The 16978-nt window shown below is 38.1% G+C and overlaps 2 protein-coding genes across 2 annotated transcripts in view; both read left to right on the plus strand.

Moving 5' to 3' along the window:
- The first annotated feature begins 1462 nt into the window (after positions 1-1462).
- Positions 1463-2025, plus strand: PTH (parathyroid hormone). The gene is made up of 2 exons (XM_004683599.2): positions 1463-1548; positions 1668-2025. The coding sequence occupies exons 1-2, from the start codon at positions 1463-1465 to the stop codon at positions 1933-1935; spliced, it is 354 nt and encodes a 117-aa protein (XP_004683656.1). The 3' UTR covers positions 1936-2025.
- A 4158-nt stretch (positions 2026-6183) lies between these two features.
- The window catches only part of BTBD10 (BTB (POZ) domain containing 10), a 58927-nt gene continuing 48132 nt past the window's right edge, over positions 6184-16978 (plus strand). The window contains exon 1 of the mRNA XM_004683600.2: positions 6184-6329. The gene's annotated coding sequence lies outside the window, so the exon portion shown is untranslated. The remainder of the gene's footprint in view (positions 6330-16978) is intronic.

The following is a 16978-nucleotide window of genomic DNA, read 5'->3' on the forward strand; positions in this document are numbered from 1 at the left end:
GTCCTTATTGTATTATTGGGTTTGTGATTCAGAGTTCTATCTTTATAGTTTGAGAAATTCAGTTTTACTGCTGAATGTTTATTCCCTTGCACAAAGCCTTTTCAAAATTTTTATTCTGAAAGTTGTACATGAATTTTAAGGGTGTTTTACAACCATTTCCCCCCTTTTTTATGACACTCCTGTAAGCTCATCTATCCATTGAGAATAAGAGAAAAGCGAGATGTCTTGAGGTTACTAGGTAAAGGTGACTAAGCTAGGATTAAGAACATCTATAGTGCCTTTTCCTGACATAAAGAAGCAAAGAGGATTCATTTGTTGCTTCACCAGTAGTTTATATTGTACAGTGACAATAACAATATGATGTTTTTATGTTATTTCTAATTGGTGTCATTCTGTTTAAAAGGTGAGTACATAACCACTTTATGCACATTATTAAAAGGGGGAGCATTAAGCATTAGGAAAAAGCACATAATAATAGGCTTTGCAGTTACTGAAAGAAAGATTATGGTAGACTATTCTATTTTTGACATGAAATGATTTATGAGGAAGTGCTAAAAATTATATGCAAAATTGTTAATAAGTTGAAGCAATAGGATATGGACAAGCATGGATATGGAGCTAGAACTATCAATCAATATAACAAATAAGATGATTTTTAAATGCCTTGACACATTCTTTTTAATGGTAGAAGAAATGTCATTAATTCAGTAAAATCTCTAAGTCAAAGTCTTTTAATTTGGTATTTATGAAATTGACTTTGCTAAGTAAATAAACAATGTTTGCAATTTACATAGTTAAGAGAATTAATAATTTTTTTTTTAAGATTTATTTATTTATGCATACAGAACTGGGGTACAGGCCAGAGATGCGGAGGGTGAGAGGCTTCACCAGAGACAGAGTGGGGAACAGAACAGGCAGATCAACGAAGTACACTGCTGAGGGGAGCAGCGGGCGGGCCAGGAGAGGTCTGCCACACCATGTGGTCACCTCCGGGGCAGGCGGGAGTGGAACTCATGCGAAAGCAGCTCTAGATTCTCAGTGCTGTGCTTCAACCCGCTGCGCCACCAGGGAGGGCCGAGAATTAGTAATTTTAAAGTGAACTACAAGCATTTCATTATAACCAACATAAAGTGTGGGAAGAAATTCTAAAAAGCTTTTTTATCCCTTACATGCCTTAAAATTCATTTATTAAAGCTTGAAAAAGAACTCTCCAAAAGATATCTAGGAAACCAAAGTTGATCTACTTTCTATACATATATACAAATCATATGTATATAAAATAAATACCAATGTATCTATAAAATAGATTGGTTCAAAAACCAATCATGAAAAACAGCCCAATTAATTGCTATCCCATCCTGTACAGTTGTATGACTATATATGTAAATTACTATAAAATTATATAGTTTGGGATGCTAAAAATATTTAAAATATCTCCATTTTGCTTTTCCCTTTAGGGAAGATGATGTCTGCTAAAGATATGGTTAAAATAATGGTTGTCATGTTCGCAGTTTGTTTTCTTGCAAAATCTGATGGGAAACCTGTTAAGTAAGTACTATAACCTGTTCTGCATTTTAAGGGGAAGGGAATTGGATTTTTAAGGATGGCTTTGTGATGTGGCAGAGGGGAGCTAATGGAGTTGTCCTCTCTGTTTCTGTTCCTTCCAGGAAGAGATCTGTAAGTGAAATACAACTTATGCATAACCTGGGCAACCATTTGAACTCCATGGAAAGGGTGGAATGGCTGCGGAGGAAGCTGCAAGATGTACACAATTTTATTGCTCTTGGAGCTGCTCTAACTAACAGAGGTGGTAGTTCCCAGAGGTTCCGAAAGAAGGAAGACAATGTCCTGGTTGAGAGCTACCCAAAAAGTCTTGGAGAAGCAGACAAAGCAGATGTGGATGTATTAATTAAAGCTAAATCTAGATCTGATTAGAGTTCTGCTGTAGCCAATGTAGGGCAACAATTTTCCTTGCTGCTAATTTTTTCAAGCTCCATTAAGATTGTAAAGTGCCAATATTTCTAATTTTCCAAATTTTGTGATCCATTACTAGCCATGGTAGCTTGCAATTTGAAATAACTACTTTGATTCTACTTTTACTCATTTGAACTGTTTTAATTATTCTTTCTTTATTCTTTTAAAGTATGTTATTGCATAATTTATAAAAGAATAAAATTGCACTTTTTAACCTTTCATCTTACAATATAAAATAAAAACTTAATGATCATTCTAAATAATGAAGTTCGATATTTCATTTTAAATGTTTTGGTATGAATAAAACTGAGAAGTTTAAATTGATCATGACAAGATAGAACAATACAAAATGTCTTTTTTTTTTAAAGATTCATTTATTTACACATACAGAACTGGGCTACAAGCCAGAGGTGCAGGGGTGGTGAGAGGCTTCACCAGAGATAGAGTGGGGAGCAAACAGGTTGATTGACTAGGTACACTGCTAAGGGGAGCAGTGGGCAGGTCAGGAGGTCTGCCATCCCACGTGGGTAACCTCCTGGACTGGGGATCCAACTCATGCAGAGCTAGCTTTAGCTTCTTAGTGCTGCACTTTAATCTGCTGCGCCACCAGGGAGGGCCCCAAAATGTCTTTTTTATAGAGTGTTTCACATTCTGATATTTTAACCATCATACCTTTAATATTACCAAAGTACTAGGTCCCCAAATCATTGTGAAATAGTTGTTTATACCCCAACCAGAAGAGCAAAGCATGCCTAAAGCTCCTATTTCCATATACAACTGGAATCATATAACTTATTAAAATTTTTTATATTAATATCAAACAGCTCATTTTAATTTGCATAATGCTTGATTATTTGTGAGACTGACCTCTCTACACATTGGCTAGTGGTCTTTACTGTTTGTGAACTGTTTATTTGTATCCTTTGCCATTATTTCCATTGGTTTTCTGGCCCTGTTCTTTTTGAATTTTTTGTATATTTCAATATTGATGGCATTTGTTTTAAATACCCTCAGTATTTCCTCCTAACATATCATATATTTACTAACATTTTCTGTGCTTAATTTTGATAAACTCAAATATATAATTTTTTTCACCCTCTTTTGGGGAGTCTTGTTGAACAAATCTTTCTCCAAACCTGGATTACAAAATTGTAAATCTACTTTAGAGTTTTACCCTTCACTTTTTGACAGAATATTATGTTTGGGCTTTATTTTTTCACATGCAGTCACTGTTCCAAATACTAGCTATCAAACAATTCATTATCTTCCCATAGTTTTGTAGATACATTTAAAAAATAGCTTAAGCATCCAGGTCCAGATAGAAGCCCACAAGTCACTCATTGTCTCCATTTTGCAACTTAATCATGTGTTTTAATAATATGCCCCTTTGATATCTCCAATGCTATGATTCTCTTCTCCCTGTAATAGATATAAAGGAAACCATCTTTCCCAGATAGATTCTTAGGGGTTGAGCCTCTGAATACCCAGTCCAGGCACTCTTCAGGAGTTCTTGATTTCATCTTGTAGTAGCAATCATGGTAACAGCCTCCAAACACACATGCTAGAGGAAGAAACAGAACTCACCTTTAAACTCCAGGACTCTTAGATCTAGTTCAGTCTTTTAAAAACTTACTGCAGGCCCTCCCAGGTGGCACAGCGGATTCAAGCACAGCACTAAGAAGCTAAAGCCACTTCAGCATGAGTTCGATCCCTGCCCTAGAGGTGACCCACATGGCGTGGTGGATCTCTCCTGACCAGCCTGCTGCTCCCCACTCTGTCTTTGGTGAATCCTTTCACTGCCCTGCATCTCTGGTCCCAGTTCTGTATGCATAATATTAAAACAAAACAAAACAAAACTTACTGCAATACCCAACTTTTAAAATATATTTCTGCAGTTCTTATGCTAAGGCTTCCTTTTCAGTAAAACAAGCTAGAAGAATTTCACAACCATATACATTCCTGGTAAATCAGAAGAGCTTAGAATACATGATCCCTCAATTTTAGACCATGTGCTCTTCTTTTTGGACAGAAATCACCTCTCCTTAAGAGAACTATGGTTGGTTGCAACATCCGGTTTCTTTGGCAGATGATCATGGGTTGTACTTTTGTTATAGGGCAAGGCACACCCCTGAATCCCCAAACCTGCCTGCTCTAAATAGGTTCTGCCATCTGCTACATCAAGACAAAACATATAAGGCCTTTAATGGAAAGGAACTTTAATACAATGAGTGTGCAATAAAGAAAAGGCAAATAATTTCTAAATTACCCAAAGTTACCCATCCCTGTGTGGGTACAAGTCCACCCAAAAGGGATTGGCCCAAAGCAAGGCCTGAAAGCCTGCCACAGTTTAAAGCACCTTCCAGCAGAGACTGTCAGAAATGGCCAGACAAGTCTGGGAGGAAAAGAGCAAAATAAAAAATCAAGATAAAAGCTGCCATACTGAACCTCCCCATGGGTCTCTCACCCATATCTGTTTCAACCAGTCCAGGGCCAAGAAACAAAAGCAGTTTCTTCACGTGTCTTTGCCCCCTGTGCCTCAGGTCACCTACTGGCTCTTCATCCTGCTTCCTTCTCCAGATTCCTTCTACTCTGCTCAGCTCCACCCTCCTCCTGGGTGGGACAGGGAACTTGACACTTCCCCTTTTCCTGGGGCCCACCCTGTTACACTTTCTTATCCTTCCTTGGGCTCCCAGGGCAAAAGAGTGAACACGGAAATTCAAAGTACACACATTTGTGAAGATGCATAAATAGAGTAACTAGAAATGGTCAGAAGCATTGAAAAGTGTTTAGGAAAATCCTGCCTGCAAATTTGGGTGGTGAACTTTGATGACAGAATCACTTCTCTTCATCTTATCTTACACACACACACAAATTACAATACTGCAATAACAAAAAAAGTACAACAATAAACCCAACCTGATGAGATTTTGGTAGCTTTGTTGCCTGATGTAATATTCAGGAGATTACTTGAATTACAAAATTCCCATTAGGATGCTCTTGTTGGAAATCCTCAAAATTTTCTGGCAATTTCCAATTTGGCAGAATATTAACAACTCGGCTTACTATGGCAATAACCTTAGGTCTCTGACATCTAGATGTCCCTGGATAGGCCGAGGATATTCACTATCTTGTATTTTCAGTTCCTAAACTCAAACGGTGGTTTGGAAAACATTCTATCACACGTGGGGACCAGAAAATTTTCTCTCCCGAATCAGAATGATTCAAAGTTTTACAACAAACTTCTTTCCGCAAAATGTTCTGACACCAAATTACTCAACCCAGGTCTTCCTCTTTGCTTCCTTGGTTTGCATCGCCCCTCCCACCCTTTTCAAAACTGCAACTCTTACTCATCCTTCAAGATTTGGCTCAACTACCACTCCCTAGTGGAGGCTTCCTCAACTTGGCAGGCAGAGCCGGTTACTCCCTCTCCGCTCCCTAGGCCAGCAACTTGGCTTTTATCTCCTTATCTTAAAATGATCTGCTTCGGGTGGGTTTCGTTCTTTGGGTGTGAGCTTTAGGGGCGGAGGCGGATCTCTTTTTCGCCCCCGTCTCTACAGCCCCGCATTTGCTACAGGTAGGCTCAATAAAACTGAAACATTGACACCTGGCGACCTCCCCACGAGGCATAATCCCATTCAGGTTCCTCTTGAGCTTCCAAAGGCGGCCCAGCGGCTGGTGTTAGCCCGCACGCCGCTTCCCGCCAACCCAGCGTTTAAAACCAAACGGCTGTGGCCACGAAGGGCTACAACGCGCTCAGCGCAGCCGCGCCTCAACCACCTCGCGGTTAACACCCGCCGGCTGAGCCCGCGGCGGCGATTTCGGAGTTTCATCTGTCGAGGGCAACGGTTTCCCTAAACAAACGGGCATTCCTTCGATTCTGAACAGGAAACACCGCCGCTCCTTTATAACGGTGACAGCAACGAAAGAAAAATGTGGGATTCAAAGAGTTGAGAGTAACAGCTCGTCATCGCCCAGGCTCGAGGCTCGCAGATGATCTTCAGCTGAAGCCTGGGAAGAACCGCGCCTTCCGCTCAGTCACGCCAGCCCCCAGCAAGAACGCCCACCTCAGGTGGCCGCTCCCTCCACAGCCCTCACCCTCGGTGCCCCGCCCACCCCGGGCGGCGAGTCACAATTCTCGCGAGAACGCAGCTCGCTTCACCTCTTCGGACTGCGGGCTCTCGCGAGAAGAGGCTTAGGAGCCGGCCTGCAACCTGCCGGGCGGATTTGGTAGCTGCTGCCTCCTGACTGGCTGCCTCCACAGACACCGCCGGAGGGATTCATTTGGGGGAGAAGCGGAGGCGTCGCTGGCCCTGGCCTTTGCCTAGGTCCTCAGGGGCCACGCAAAGGGGACTAAGGTTCGCGGGTGACTAGACTCAGCTGGGGAACTTGTGGCGGCACCGCGGGAGGCTGGGTTTGGCGGGGGCGAACGGGGAAGGGGGCGGAGGGCTTGGGAGCCAGCCTGTGGTGGGGGAGGTCTGGGCTGCCGGGACCCTGCTAGGGAACCATGGGTGGGTTTCTGGGTGCTGGCTGCTGGCACCTACTCTGAGAGACGGGGTTGGAATTTGCTTCTAGGGGGGTGCTGTTTTGGGGTTGGAAGTCCCGAGGCCTTTCCCCAGGGATGTAGGCTGTACCCCCGTCCCTCCTTCCGAGAGCTGAGGAACCCGGTGCCCCGCCCCTTCCCTGTCACCCTGGATTCACGCGGCGGTGTCCTGGGGAGGGCGCATCACAATGGGGGTAAGGAGGCAGGTAGTTACCATTTGGGTGAAGACTAGTGAGAGACTTCAAGAATGTGCGGCGTGGTTTATGTTGTATCGGTATCACGTCTGGGAAAGCCCTTGTTTAACGTGAAGCTACACAGGAAAACGGCTTGTCTGCCTTCAATGTAGATCATCTAGGGTTCGGGGAAGTGAGACATCACTTAAGATTTGTCAGTACGGGGGCAAAGTGACTATCTCTGGACCTCCCGGATTTCATGCTGTTTTTTCCTCTCTATTTTGAGTCCATGATGAAAAGTCACTAGTCCAGACATGCTTAAGATAGAGCCTCACCTGTTTGTCAGTTTGTGCAGACACCATATACAAAACTTATTTTTTTTTAATCATTAGGCGTTTACATGCTTCTTTAAATTAACAATCTGAATGAGGCCGCAAAATCTACTGATTTTTATTTGAACTAATTGGAATAAGAGCGATAATAAGGAATGTAACCAAGAGTTTGAGAGCTCATTTAGGACTGAAGTTCGAGTCTTGAAAATAAGAACTGCAGTTAGCATTCGAATATAAAGCAGAGTGTGGTTGAAAAGACTGATGGTGGATATTACGATTGTTCAAAAAGTGAGAATTATTTTTGAAAGTGTAAATGTGTTTATAAATTTCCCTAGCATTTCTGAGTTTGACCTGTTGTTTATATTGTTTTACAAATAAAGGAAGTTCTGAAGCATGGAATGTGGTAAGGAACTATGGAGTAACTTAGTTTTCAGTCAGGAAATATTTTAGTGTCTCAACAGTATTTTTGAGTTCTTTACCTTTTCCCCTCTTCCATAAAAGTTTCCACATGGCTTTTTACCTTCAGTGTGTCACCCTTCTCATCATCGTTTATTTCTTTCTCTTTTCCAGTAAGCTTTGTGAAATTTTATTATTAACTATGAAGTTACAAACCACTGTGATCTGCTTTGTGACTTTTTACCTTTAGGTGACTTGGTCAAGGGTGGAAATGCACTTTTCAAAGGAATAAATTATGAATAGCAAGCTCACGTGTCTTTAGGTACTAGACAGGTAATGAAAATGATTGCAACCTACTGCAAACCATCAGACCCTAGAGTTTGATGGTGGTTCTACGAGGAACATCTCTTGATAGTTAGTTCTCAGGTTCACCCAATTAGTGCTATGCAATTAGACCTTGGCCATCTCAAGAGAACCCAGGAAGTCTAGGTGTTTTTTTTTTTTTTTTGCTTGCAATCTCTTGATTTTAAAAATATTGACAACTCATTAAAACAAAAATAATTTCATGTGGCCCAGCCAAACCCTTTTTGTAGTTATATCCTGCCTCTGTTTGAGAACCTTTTTTATAGTTGAATGAAAAAGATTTAAAGCAAGTATGCCAGTCAGCTTGGAATTTATACCTAGGAGAACTTGGGGAAAATGCCAAATCTAGTTGAAAACAAGTAAGCTTAATAGCTTTTACATATAGTAGGACATATTGACTTGGTACTTACATTTTAACTGGAATAGAGACCAAAAAAGGCCTCTCAGTATATACAGTTAGTAATTCAAGAGTTCTGAACAAAAGTGATTGTTAGGAATCTTGTAAAGAAATTGATTTCTTGAGAAGCATTTTTATTGTGCTTGCACTTAATATGTAAAATTAAATCCAGGTCATAATCTACTTTAGGTTTTGAATGTTTGCTCTCCCATCTTAGATTGTCTTTCCAGTCATTTACTTTTGCTGGAAGCAATATTGATTCCTAGGATTTTATTCCCTAGCAAATGTGTTGGGGAAGACAGCATCAGTATGAAAAGAAATGGGATGAGGAGAGTGTGATGTGAAGCTAGCACTACTTTACATTATTCATTAAAAAAATTGATTTGGGTTAACTACTACTTTTTGATAAGAATAATTTGGGTTTTGATTGATTAAACACAGTGCCTTATTAGAGCTTAATGATATTTATGGAATTGAATCCTGTGGATTAAACCACATTTACCCATTAGTGAGAAATACTTTAATCAGATAAGCTTGTTCATAGTCTGTGGGGAGTGGAGATTTAGAGGTCAGCCCTAACAAAGTAGACCTTAGGTACAGAAAGCAAGGTGAGGGTCTTTGATGGGGATATAGCCTTGTGAGAGGTGGTACGCTTTTACAGAGAATTCTGCCTTTTATAACTAAGTTTATTTTAATTTGTGTAAAGACGACATAAAATAGTGGTTTTTATTCAGGACCACTTTGGGGAGTTTGCAGATTTGATTTTCTTCCTTTTAGCCTAGCCTTCTCAGTTTAAGTCTAATGTCTGCCTCTCTGGAATGGGAAATGAAATGGGAAGAGATATGTGTTATGTTTGTGAGGTGTTCCTGTTTGAGAGTTTTAAAAGCATTCTGAAAAAATCTGTTATATATTTGTGGAGATTATGTTTGCAGAAGGAGGAACCATCATTTTCCTCTCCCTATCTTTCTGCCATGACTTGTAAAGTAGGAAGTTCTCTTTTTGAAGCAGCTTTCCATCTTCCTACCCTCTAAAATAACCTTCCCAAGGGAGGATTAGGTGGGCCTGGAAAAAGACTAGGCTGAGTATGATTTTGCTTAGTGCTTTTTTTTTTTTAGCTCCCAATAATTAGGATCTATTTTCTCTGTTCCTCTGTATCATAAATTTATGTGAGCAGGCTGAGTCCTATGGAGGAGAAGGAACTAGAGCATCTACAACTCTCAATAAGTTTAATTTACAGTTGAAGTAGTAGAAAATTTTTTTGGCTACTGACTTCAGCTATATTTTTATCTTCATCTGTCTGACTCCTGCCTTATTTTGTTTGTTGGTTATGAACAAACAGGGAGAAAGGAGTGTAGTCATAAATGTTTATTAGTGGAGAAAAGTTTTTTTTTTTTCATTTGTGGATAGAGTTTAAAAGGTTCACGCTAATTTGCCTTTCCCCTAATATGACTTGTTCGATTTGGCACCCTTTAAACTAAAGCTACCTGGCTAAGCAGTTAGCTGTCTAGAACTTGGAGATGGAAGGTAAATGATTGAGGTAGGTAATAGTGATGCAGTGAGCTGAGTTCTTGAAATAATAGGAATTTGAAAATATATAAGAAAAGATTTTATACCAGATATGTAGCCTTATGTCAGATTTCTGAAAGTTAGTAGGATGCTAAGAGGTACTGCTGTCAATACGAGCATCTTTTTACCCTTAATAGTTTGTTTTCATATTAAAAAACATAAGATATCTGATTTACTGAGTACTTATTTTTGTCCTTGTTGAAATGAATAATACATTAATACTTTTAGTCACAAACTGAAATTAACATTTGGTAGTAAGGGTGTTACAGTAAATTACTGATTGAAGTACTTGATGAGAAACTAACACTTTTCTATGGTCATTTAAAATTGTAATCATACTTTTCTGCTTACAATACTGGATTTTTGAGGAGATCATTTAGATCCAAATGTTATGTTTATATCATAAAAGTTACTTAACCTTGCTGGGTCTTTATTTCATAGAGAACATAATTGTAAGGAGTTTAAGTTATGTTCAAGCCATATCCCTTTCTCAGAGAATTTGTATTTTTGTACTAGTTTTAAAAAAATTATGGATATTTTCAAATAACACAGACGTAAAGGGACTGGTATAGTACCCATGTTGACCACTTAGATAAAGAGTTTGCTATTAGCTAGGCTTTTCCCCCCTTCTTTTGTCTGGTTTATTGTAGTGATTTTCCTGGTGGGTTGCATGTTCTTTTGTGAATGTGAAAAACTTGTTCTTGTGTATGAAGAAAACAGTAGGAATCCCACATATATATTTATTCTATCTTCTTCTTTGCTACTTTTGGCATGCTTGTACTGTCACTGTTCTGACAGTGTATGTGCTTCATAATGTATACATAGATACATGTGTTCTACTTAATTAAAATGATATAAAGGCAAAGAGTATAGTTTTTTTTTAAAGATTTATTTATTTATGCATACAGAACTGGGGTGCAGGACAGAGGTGTAGGGCAGTGAGAGGATTCACCAGAGAGAGTGGGGAGCAGAACAGGCCGACTGTTGATTGCTGGTCAGGAGAGGTCCACCGCACCATGTGGGTCACCTCCAGGGCGGGAATCAAACTCATGCTGAAATGGCTTTAGCCTAGTGCTGTGCTTTAACCTGCTGCACCACCAGGGAGGGCCTAAAGAGTATAAGTAAAAAAAAAGTGTATGGCTTCTTTGATTATCTTTGCATCCCTAATGAAAAATACTATTTAAAGATAGTCTTGAACACTTGTTGATTTTTGAAATTGTTTTACAATGAGTATTTTGAAAAGTTACATAATAGACTTTTGGGGGGCAGTAATTTCTTTCTGTATTGCTTGCAATTTGAGATACTCTGCAAAGAAGAGCATCTCATCATAATCCCGTGATCCAGCTACACAAACACAAAATTGACATCATTCTATAGGTAATGACTTAATTTTTTTTAAGAAATATTTAAAAGTCAAATGATAATGCAACATATCTAGATTTCAAATTAACATTCCTTCCCTTTCTGTCTCCCCTTACTCTTTCCTTTCTTCCTCTTACCACAAATGCTTTGACATTTTTCTTAGGGTAATACAGTAGAATAAAAATTTCAAAGTAGGGGTTTTTGTGTCAGTGTATGATTTCCTCCAAGTTCAATCATTTATATTTACATAAACTGAGTAGTCATTTTTCTTTAAACTATTATTAAAACAAAAACCAACATACTTTTGAAAGTTTGATAGATTAATCATCTCAGATTCAATTTGGGTTCCTTATATCACTAGGAAGGTTGAGATTCCCCCAGCCCCCCTTAACTTGTATTATTCCAGTGAACTAAGATATTTGATTTTGTAAATCGGTGGTAAATTAACTTTGCCCCCTTTTCTATTTAATGTTCACACTTTTTTAAAATATGGATTTAAATATAAGATCTTACGTTTAAGATTTTAATTCTGTTTTATATGGTAAGGTTTTTTTCATTTCTTTTATAGTTTATTATTTTTTATATCATTCTTCATTTTGTGTATTTTTTTCATTTTGGTTGTAATCCCCATGGACTTCCCACCACCAATTCATTCATGTGCCATCACCATAGTCCTGTGCATTCTTTCCATCCCCATTTATAGTTTATATGCTTCTGGTTCATAGTTGTTTGTGTTTTTGTTTTTACTTTATTACTATTGCTTTTTTTTTTCCCCTGCTCCCTTATGTTCCTGCTATGAGTAAAACAATCAGGTATTTTTCTTTTTCTTTCTGGCTTATTATACTAAGCATAATCCCTTGCAGTTCCATTCATGCTGCTGCAAAAGATATGAGTTTATCTTTTCTATTGCTGAGTAATATTCCATTGTGTATATATGTACCACATCTTTTTAATCCAGTCATCTATTTTCGGGCATTTGGGTTGATTTCACGTCTTCCCTATTGTAAATATAGCGGCAATAAACATGGGGGTACAGATGTTCTTTTGAATCATTGTTTTTGTGTCCTTTGGGGAGATCACTAGGAGTGGAATCGCTGCATCATTATGGAAGCTCCATTTTTAGCAGTTTGAGAAACCTCCAAATAGCTTTCCATAGTGGTTGTACCAGTTTTCATTCCCACCAGCAGTGCAGGAGAGTTCCCTTTTCTCCACATCCTCACCAGCATTTGTTGTTGCTAGGTGTTTTAATATGTGCCATTCTCACTGGTGTGAAATGGTACGTCGTTGTGGTTTTAATTTGCATTTCCTTTATGACAAGTGATGTTGAACATTTTTTCATATTCCTGTTGGCTGTGTACATTTCCTCTTTGGAGAAGTGTCTTTTTAACTCTTCTGCCCATTTTTTGGTGGGGTGGTTCACTTCATTTTTCTTGCATTTCATCAGCTCTTTGTATATCTTTGTGTTCTATCCTTTGTCAGTATTGTGTGCAAATTTTTTCTCCCATTCAGTGGAGTGTCTGCTTTGTGTAATGTCTCCTTTTGCTGTACAGAAGTTCTTTAACTTGTAGTCCTTTATCCTTTCCTTCACTATCCTTGTTTTGGGTGATGTATCTTTACAGATGTTACTGAGGGGTAGGTAGTGTTTCGCCCACTTTTTCTTCTAGCTATTTTATGGTTTCAGGTCTTTAATCCATTTCGAGTTGGTTTTTGTGCATGGTGTGAGATAGTAACCTAGCTTCATTTTTTTGCATGTAGCAGCCCAGTTTTCTTAGCACCATTTGTTGAACAAACTTTCTTTGTTCCATTGCATATTCCTTGCTCCTTTGTCAAAGATTAGCTGTCTATAAACCTGTGGGTCCACTAGTCTGTGTCTGTTCTTGTTCCAGTGTCATCCAGTTTTGATTATTATGGCTTTATAGTGTACCTTGAATTCTGGCAGTGTGATGCCTCAGTTTTTTTTTTTTTTTGATTTATTCATACAGAGCTGGGGTACAAGCCAGAGGTGCAGGGGTGGTGAGAGGATTCACCAGAGACAGCAGGGAGCAGAACAGGAAGATTGACAAAGAACACTGCTGAGGGGGGCAGCAGATGGGTCAGGAGAGGTCTGCCGCGCCATGTGGGTCACATCCGGGGGAGGGATCAAACTCTTCACTGAAGCAGTTGCAGCCAGCTTGCAGTGCTGCATCCTAAACATTTGTGCCACATGGGATTGCCCTCAGTTGTCTTATATTTTAGTCAGTTTTGACTATTCAAGGTTTTTTGTGGTTCCGTATAAATGTCACCAGCATTTGTTTTATTTCTTTGAAGAATGTCATTGAGATTTTTATTGGAATAGCATTAGATCTGTATATTGCTTTTGGTAGGATCACCATTTTAATGATGTTACTTTTTCCTATCCATGAGCAGGGGATGACTTTACATTTCTTTGTGTCTTCTTGTATTTCTTTTAACAGTGTTTTATAATTTTCTTTGTACAGTCTTTGTCCATGCTCCTTTACCTCTTTTGTTAGTATTTGATATTTTTGTTCTTTCAGTTGTAAAGGGGATGGTTTTTTGATTTCCACTTTTGATTGGTTGTATATAGGAAAGCTACTGACTTTTGTGTTGAGTTTATATTCTGCTACCTTACTAAACTGGTTAATTGTTTTGATGAGTTTTTCTATGGAGTTTTTAGGGTTTTCCATGTAAATTATCGTATTGCTTGCATATAGTTTAAGTTTTTTTTAAGGTTTATTTATTCATACAGAAGTGGGGTACAGGCCAGAGATGCAGAGGGTGAGAGGATACACCAGAGACAGAGTGAGGAGCAGAACAGGCAGATCGACGAAGTACACTGCTGAGGGGAGCAGCGGGCGGGTCAGGAGAGGTCTGCCGTGCCATGTGGTCACCTCTGGGGCAAGTGGGGATCCAACTCATGCGGAAGTGGCTTAAACTTCTTAGTGCAGTGCTTTAACCCGCTGCACCACCAGGGAGGGCCAGTTTAATTTTTTTAATGTAGTCAAATCTAATGCTTCTTGAAAGGTGGTTGCAGTTATAGTTTGAATCCCTGGTGAAACTTTCACTAGTCTTGTTGAGAATGTTAACATAAAGGACTTGCTGCACATTCCTGTTTCTTAGACTAGCTGTCTTTGGCTTAATGCTAATTTTCATAGAACGGAGACTTAGACATTTATCTGAGAGTCAGATAAGATGTTTTCTTTTCACTTACATTTTCTTATAGGTTTATGTTCTACCTTGAATTTTTTAGTAATGTGGCATTTGGGGAGAATAAAATGAAAACAGAAAAGATCTCAAATAGACAATACATTTATTTATTTTATTTATTTATGCATAAAAGAACTGGGATGTAGGCCAGAAGTGTTGGAGGGGGTGGCTGATCCACTAAAATATACTACTTAGGGAAGCAGTGCGCCAGATGTGAGACAGAAGAGGTCTGCTGTGCCATGTGGGTTAGCTGCCTGGCTGGGGATCCAACACATGCTTTGATCGTGCTGAGATCCTGCACCACCAGGAATGTCTCTGTTGTTTCCTTCATTTAAACAAACACAAAGAGACATAAAATGTTCAATTTAGAGCTTGGTAATAGACTTTTGGTTACTTGGTTATTTATAGTTTATTAATTATCATATGGTTTCAGTATCAAAACTGTATAAAAAGAATACTTAAAAATCTTCCATATCTTTATTACATCTACTGATTTCACACTGTCCCTAAAGTATTTTCTTTTGTTTGTTTTAAAGATTTATTTTTATGCATGTAAGAACTAGGGTATGACACAAGCAATGAAACCTCTATCAACTGACATTCTGGATCAAGATGGAAGTGCTTTGACGCCACTCGCACCTTAACACCCTGCCTGTTCTGCCCTTCAACAACACGTGATCGGGATGGTTCCCAACAAGGGTACAGGTCGGAATATATAGGGAGTGAGAGATTCATCAGAGGCAGAGTGGGGAGAACAGGTGGATCTACTGAAATACACTGCTGAAGGGAGCAGTGGGTAATATAGGAGAGGTCTGTGCTGTAGTCAGTGGTTGCCCAAAGTTTCATAGTGCTGTGCTCTAATCTGTTGTATTACCAGGCAGGGCCCTGAAAGTATTTCTTCCAGTATTTTCTTTATTCTACAGATCTTTTTGCAAAAATAAGCAAAAAATTTATATTTAAATACTTATTTGATTTCACATTTCACAATAGTTAGCAAACTGTAGTATTGCTTGCTCTGCACCAGTAGTTCTTTTTTTTTTTTTTTTTTTTTTCCATTTAGGGTGTTAATCTCTATTAGTCAAAGTGAGAGGGGGCCATTCCTTTTTTTTTTTTTAATAGATGCATAGAATTTCATTGTTTATGTACCATAATTTATTTAATCTACCTCTTTTGATGCATATTCTGATTAGTTTTGGCCTATTGCTGTTATTACAAGTAATGCTGCAGTGAATGTACTTTTTAATCTCTAGTATTTTGGGGGCTTTTTCTTAAGGATAGAGTCTTAGAAGTATACTTTGAGTCCTGGGGGTAAGGTTTGTGTAATTTTGTTAGATATTGCAAAATTCTTCTCTTCAGGAGTTACCATTTTTATTTTTCATTAGCAGTGTATGAGAATATGGTTCTAGTTTCACTGAAATTGGAGGTGTTAATTTGCATTTCTAATGAGGTAGCTTGAACATTTTTATATGTTTAAGGCCATTTGTCTTTATTTGGAGAACATTTTTATATGTTTAAGGCCATTTGTCTTTATTCCTGAGTTTCTACATGCTTTTTTTTTCCCCTTTAAATTGTGGTGGAGTAGGGTTTTCTTTTTCTTTGTTTACCATTAAGAATGTATGGCTTAGCTCTTTGTAATAGCTAAAACTGTTTAACTTTTATTGTTTTTGCTTTTTGTAGTACAGAAGTGTTTATTTTTATATTGCCAAATGAGGAAATTTTTCTTTTTTTCCAGATTATAAAGGAATACACCAATGTTCCTCCTTAGTATTTGTATGATTTATATTTTTACATTTAGCTAGCTGATCCACTTGGTGTTTATTATATGTGTAAGATATGGATTCAATGATAATGTTTTCTTAAATGTTTATCTTTTTGTGCTAATACTATTTATTAGTGTCTGTCTTTTCCACAAGTGATTTGTAAAACCACTTTATACGTTAAATTTCATTGTTTTAGGACTCTATTTGTGGACCTTTTATTCTCTTCTATTGGTCATTTGTTTATTCATGTACTAGTACCATAACTTTTTGTCTTTGAAATAAGTCTTAATGGCTTTTTAGCTATAATTTTTTTTTTTTTAATTTTAGAGGACAAAGACCTTTTTAGTAGAGAGGATTCTAATATTTTGCTTCCAACTGTGTTGGCAAATATGGTAGCTGCCAGCCAACTTTAATTACATAGGAAAATTTAAAAAATCATTTCTTCAATTATAACATTTAAAGTATTATATATGGTTGGCTAGTGGCTGCATTTTGGACAGTGCAGATGTAAAACATTTCCACTATGTATGTATGGAGCATCATCCTCGAGAACTTGAGGCCTTTTCTCTGGTCTATTGAGTTAATGACAGATAAACAGACAAGCAAAAATTTGAAAAGGATGTAGGGTAATGGGAATAATGATGAATCAAAAACAGCAAAGTAAAGGTTATTTGAAACATACATAGTTTATAAAAATAGCCTCACTGAGGGCAAAAAAAGAAAACATTGTATAAAAGTCAGACTTTATTTAAAGACTGCTGGTTCCTAGGATTTGAATGTAATCTTTTGCCTTTGACTTGGACACTTTATTACCTTATAGGAGATTTGCCTTTAATGAATTTTATGTCAAGGTGATTTGCTTCAGCTAGGTTGTTTCTTGTTTAGTGATAGTAGCAAAGGAAGAATAAGAA

The sequence above is a fragment of the Condylura cristata genome, unplaced genomic scaffold (assembly GCF_000260355.1).
Source record: "Condylura cristata isolate star-nosed mole 26May11 unplaced genomic scaffold, ConCri1.0 scaffold00015, whole genome shotgun sequence".
NCBI classification, from domain to species: domain Eukaryota; kingdom Metazoa; phylum Chordata; class Mammalia; order Eulipotyphla; family Talpidae; genus Condylura; species Condylura cristata.